Source organism: Salvia splendens, chromosome 19, assembly GCF_004379255.2.
Source record: "Salvia splendens isolate huo1 chromosome 19, SspV2, whole genome shotgun sequence".
NCBI classification, from domain to species: domain Eukaryota; kingdom Viridiplantae; phylum Streptophyta; class Magnoliopsida; order Lamiales; family Lamiaceae; genus Salvia; species Salvia splendens.
In genome coordinates, this window is record NC_056050.1 from 17,026,835 (window position 1) to 17,032,968 (window position 6,134).

Here is a 6,134-nt window from a genome sequence, read left to right on the forward strand (position 1 = left end):
GCAACTTGATTCACATTTGGCAATGATACGGGGTCTCCGAAGAACATTGGTGATAGGGCTAGAGGAATAGTCTTCCACAGAGGTATTTTTAGCCTTTAATTATGTATTTTTTATTTTTTAGGATTTTAATTATATATTTTTATTTTTTAGGATTTTAATTATGTAATTTTTAATTTTTAGGATTTTAATTAAGTAATTTTTATTTTTTTGGTAATTTGTAATAGTATTACGGGTACTTTTAATGAATTTTAATATCGTGGAAATGTTTTTATTTAAATTGAATAATAGAATAGTGAGACCCTTGAGCATGTCTTTGCGGAAGAGTATGGATGTGGGTGTTGTGCTCGTGGGGAAGAGTTGAGAGTAAAAAAGTAATAAAAGTGGGTGCCCACATCCGTGCTCTACGCATCTCACTAAAATGGTGCAATCAAATGTGCAAATCAATTATTAATCAGACCTTTCTCGATCACGTATACACAATCGGAACATGGAATGCGGCTGGTTTCGGGAGACATTTCACGAGTTTCTGATCTTCCATGGCGCGATCATCTAATTTGGTAACTATATAATGCATGTGCGCCTAATTATCCATCAACACACACGCATTTCTTCTGCAAAATCTCATCCATTTTGGATCTTCATATGCATACGCCAATTATAAGGTTATTTTTCAATTTTCCCCCAAACTCCATCTCGTAACATGATTGTTTGATATCGATAACTGCTCCTGCTCTTTCCACTAACGTTTCTAAACAGCATTTGATTTCAAAACTTAATTTATGAAGATAATAATCCTCTTTCAGTGAATGTGATTGAGCTTCTGTCTTGGTTGCCTTATTTATTAAATTGATTGAATTTCAGTAAAAATATGCATCATTATCTTGACTAATGAGTAGCAGTGACAAGTTCCACAAAATCTGTAGTTTGATTTGATATAACTACGTTCGAATGCTTATTTTCTACTAACCTTTCTTCAATGCGGAAGTTTTTTGATTTGACGAAGAACAAGTAGAGGCATTATATATGTGGATGCAAATATGTTAGTCCTCTGTTTTATGACCAGTCGAATTTATACGACCCTTGTATTACTTTCTCAGATGCCGGTAGTGAGGCATCAAAAATGTTGTAGAATTTTCTCGCGAGGCAGCATCTTTCCTGCAGCTTTTTTTATCTTTATAGGACTCTTCCTATGGAGCAGAGCAATAACACAACACAATATAGAGGTTGCTTACTGCATTCTCTTCATATTTAGACTTACTTTGATAAACATGATATATTTGGATTTTTTGATGTAGTATAGTATTATTTTAGAGATGCCACAACGTTTTAGAGCCTAAGACTTCTTTTGCAGGACATGTTAATATGGAATTTACAAGGTTCGAAAGGTTTATGTAAGGTACGGGCAGTCCTACTTTCAAACTAGCATTCTACTGAAAATATGGAGAGCTCAGAAGACTAGTTAAAAAGTGAACGAGAATATGGAAACTGTTTAACACGACTCGATTTCTATAATGCGCCGCTCTTCATGCCTTACTGGCATAATTTTTGTTGTCTTTAGAACCAATGCAGGCTTTCTGGAAGTGAGACGTTACCCCAAGGCATAATTTCCAAGACCACCAATTTGGAGAGAAGACCATTATGGGGTCTTCCAAAGGTCTGTAATGAGAGAATTCCGCGTTACATTTTGAGGTTTTTCTCTTTACAAGCTGTATAGTTGCTGAAAGTGGGAATGAATTCAATCTGGTTGATTGCCTAGCAACAGTCATTTGATGATCTTCTCTATTTGTATATTTTATTTTGGATGTTTTTCATTGATAAATTAGTTTTGGAAAAACAAAGCAAAAGTATATTCCATGAACAGACTCAAGCTTAATGACTTTAAATGTGCAAACAGAAGACAAATACTTCTAAAAGTCTGTTTGCTGTTGCTGTGGGGATAAAGCAAAAAAATAATGTAGATATGATGGTCCAGAAGGTAAAGTTATAACTTATTACTGAAAATTATCTGTAATATGAGTATATATGTGTATATAGATAGATAGAAAGATAACATAAGGCTTCTGAAATTGCAGTTCCTAGGAAGTGATTTTGCTGTCATGCTTTTCCATTATGATGGTATTGTTGATGAGTGGAAGGATTATAATTGGAGCAGCAGTGTCATACATGTGTCAGCTGATAATCAAACTAAATGGTATGAGTAGCTAGTTTTCTCCTTGAATTCTATAATGTGTGTCCAAGTGATTAGTAGTTAGTTATGATAATGAATGAATATCTAAAAGTTTGTTACTCTCTTTGATTAATTTGTTCAAAATCTGATGGTAATGAGCAGGTGGTTCGCAAAGCGGTTTCTACATCCAGATATTGTAGCAGAGTATAACTATATTTTCTTATGGGACGAAGACCTTGGTGTTGAAAACTTTGATCCTGCCAGGTACGCAGCTCACCCCGTGTTTCTTTTTCATCCGGCATATAGTTAAAAGTACTGAAACTTAAATATGGGATGTGCATAGGTACCTATCGATTGTGAAAGATGAAAGGCTAGAGATATCACAACCAGCGCTAGATCTTGACAAGTCTGAGGTGCACCATTTTATCACAGCTCGATCGGGGAGATCAAAAGTCCACAGGAGGTCGTATAAACATGACGGTAAGGGTATTCAATGCAATGACAACAGCACCGGTCCTCCTTGCACAGGGTAGAATTTACAGTTAAACAACTGGACTTGTTACAATTTTTTATTAAAAAGGTGAAAGGGTGTTTGGTATATTAATCTAGTTGGCAATGGCAATAGGTGGATAGAAGTGATGGCCCCTGTATTCTCAAAAGCTGCGTGGCGTTGTGTGTGGTATATGATTCAGGTATATTAAATTACAATGACATGTTTTTACATACATAGCTAGATTGAGAAGTGACATATGTACGTGTGTAGAACGATTTGATCCATGCTTGGGGACTAGACATACGGCTTGGTTATTGCGCACAGGTACGGTCAGGTTTACGTAGCTGTTTTCTTGAATTTCGTCTACTATATGATACCATCATCTCTTGCATAGGGTGATCGGATGAAAAAGATAGGAGTTGTGGATACCGAATATCTTGTTCACTACGGCCTCCCAACTCTGGGAGATCCTCGCCAAAAGGTAAACTTAATTTATCTCTCATTGATTTGAGGGAAAACGTCTTATCAACTAAGTTGCTTAATTGATACACATGCAGACGTCTAGATGGAACAAGACCTCTTCTAGTGAAAAAAAGGTGCTACCGAGTAGTGTATACATTGAATTTATTCTAGTAAGAGTGGGAATGTGAGATTGTGGTGGTATTTATTTGCAGGATAAATCCGGATCGGGTGAAATCGACCAAAGACTCGCGGTAAGTTAACGATAATTAAGCTAAATTAATTAACTCGAAAATAAACAAGTGACGGTGATGATGGTGACGGTGAAATTAGGTGCGAAGAGAGTCGTATAACGAGTACAAGGTGTTTAGGAGGAGGTGGAAGAAGGCGGCAGAGTCGGACCAGTGCTGGGCCGACCCGTACCCGGAGGAGGGGGACCATCACCAAAACCAAAAGGACCACCCCTCCTTTTGGACCCAGACCTGATCCATCACATATCCATTTTTTCATATTAATCCATTACTAAATACATGTGTAATATACAGCTGGTGGGAATGAATGGTTGGACCAATCCCCCCTTGTACTATAATTTTTGTCCACTCTTTTTACCTTACATTATTACTTACCACTATTCATAAACTGCAAATATCAGTAATTGTAATAACAATGACACATTTATGATACTTACCACGAATAATTACAAGAAGATTAGAGATGGCATCCAAAGCAATTGCAAGTCTTGGGAGTGAAAGAGCAAAAGCCAAAGGGTCTGTTTGGGATATTGCAATTGATTGCATAGCAACACGGCGTCGACAAACAGTAGTTTCTGCTTCCGCCGCCGCAGCAAGTGCAGATAGCGCATATCTGGAAGCTCCCCAGCCTCCTCCGGCCGATGATCGTCTCCGCCTCCACCGCCGCCGGCACCATCATCTCCTGCAACTAAATCAACACCACCTTTTTAATAAAGATTCGATTTTTTTCCATGGGATCTATGCGAAGCAAACTCACGTGGCAAAATCCGAAACTCAGCAGCAAGGCCATAGTTAAAAACACCCCACCAACAATTGCACGCATCTCCACACCTTTTTAGTCAGAATTGAAATTTTTGTGGGAAAATTAAAATAAAAATGGAATCTTGAAATGGTGTGTGGTGGAAGTGGGATATTTGTGAGTGATGGATTTAATTAGGTGTGAGGATCAGCCAGCTCTCTCTAATAAATGAAGTGGTTCGGAATGGATAGGAAGGTGGGGTTTGAAGGATTAAAAAAAAAAATGGATTCTGCATTTTTTCTCTTCTTCAATGTTCATTTGCCTTTTTTCCTTATTTCTTCAAATTGCCCCAAAATTAGCCTAAATTCAACACAAACAAGTGGGACAGCAGTGGGTTTGTACTAACTACTGTTGAGATTAAAATAGGGTGAGAAGAGAGAAAAAGAAGAGATTAGAGATAAAAAAGCAGCTTGATTTTGTGTGTGAATGTAAAAAGAGAGCATGCATGGTTCATATGTTGGATGCTTATAGCATTTAATACAGCAAGAGGAACAGTTGAAGACCTGTGAGTCCATTGACATGTGTTGATGTATGACATTTGCCCCCACTAATTCTTGGCTGGATATGCCGTTTGTTGAGAATATGCCTAGCTCGAGACCATCTGTTGACGAGCATGGCATGATGATCGAAGATGAGAAAGAGATAATTGATTGTAAGAGCAAAGGCATCAAGATGCTCAACATGGATAAGGTGCCAACTCAGGGTGAGGACCAAGTACATGCTCGTAGCTGGAAAGACGTGCTCACAGGAGAAAAGAGAGATGTCCTTTGATGAATATTATTGTTGTGATTAGTAGCCTGCGTGACAGAGTTTTGTTGGTATATTTCTTTAGGTTGAATCAAAATTCTAGATCATTCCTAGCATAGTATAAATAGAGATGCTATGTAAAGAGTTCATTCAGTTTTTTCAACACATCTATTTCTGGAAATACAGCTATAATGCTTTCTTCTACAAACATGATATTTACTGTTTTTCTTCATGGTATCAGAGCAGGCTCTGTTTTTTTTGTTTTTTTATCTTGTTTTTTAGTTTCCTTCCAAAATGGAGATGAATGCCACTCCTTCCCAGCTTCTCTGATTCTAGCTCAAATGCCACCGATTTCCATCAAGCTGAGCAATGGGAATTTTCTGATGTGGAAGCAGCAGATTGAAGCTGCGGTATGGGGGTATGGACTCGAGTCCTACCTCATTGGAGAAGAGTCAACACAATCCGGAGTACATCGCTTGGCGCCGACAAAATAGGCGCCTCTCGGCGTGGATTTTGTCTTCTCTCTCAGAAAGCACGCTGGTCCTTGTGGTTGGATTAAAATCAGCCAAAGAGATCTGGGATGCTCTTGAGAAGAACTACGCAAGCCAATCTAAGGCTAAGATCATGCAATATAAAATGCAGATCCAGACAACGATAAAGGAATCTCAACCTATGAAAGAGTATTTGTCAAAGATAAAGACGTGGTGTGATCTACTTGGATCTGTAGGCTGCCCAATCTCTGAAGAAGATCAAATTCAGAACCACATTCTAGGAGGCCTAGGATTTGACTAATGGTTGCAATCTCGTCTAGGATTGAACCATGGACTGTTCAGGAGGTTTGCTCTCTTTTGCATAGTTTTGAAACAAGGTTAGAAGGAATAAGCAGCACTGGAGGAAGTTTGGAAGGATCTCAACCCACCTTAAATGTAGTTCAACAATCTGGGCAGCAGCAGACTCCTCAGGAAAGGATTTTGCACAGCAGTCAAATCGTGGGGGTTTTGGGGGAGCTGGGAGAGGAAGATCTGGAAGAGGTGGTCGAGGTGGAAGGAGCCATGGAAAGGTTATTTGTCAATTGTGTGAGAAGCCCGAACATGTTGCTAGCAAATGTTGGCATCGATTTGAACAGAGCTTTGCTCCACTGTTGAAACTGATTTGAATGGCTGTAACATTCCTTTTGAGTCAATGAAAAATGAATTTTTTGTGTCATCCTTGCTGCAT

The 6,134-nt window shown here is 38.6% G+C and overlaps 1 protein-coding gene across 1 annotated transcript; it reads left to right on the plus strand.

Moving 5' to 3' along the window:
- Positions 1-435: 435 nt before the first annotated feature.
- LOC121779096 lies at positions 436-3,605 on the plus strand. Its single transcript, XM_042176438.1, has 14 exons — positions 436-557; positions 1,098-1,223; positions 1,352-1,396; positions 1,559-1,654; positions 1,895-1,975; positions 2,073-2,191; positions 2,330-2,431; positions 2,511-2,696; positions 2,793-2,859; positions 2,931-2,984; positions 3,055-3,141; positions 3,218-3,256; positions 3,335-3,373; positions 3,453-3,605. Exons 1-14 carry the CDS (start codon positions 537-539, stop codon positions 3,603-3,605), a joined length of 1,215 nt encoding a protein of 404 aa, XP_042032372.1. The 5' UTR covers positions 436-536.
- The last annotated feature ends 2,529 nt before the right edge of the window (positions 3,606-6,134 follow it).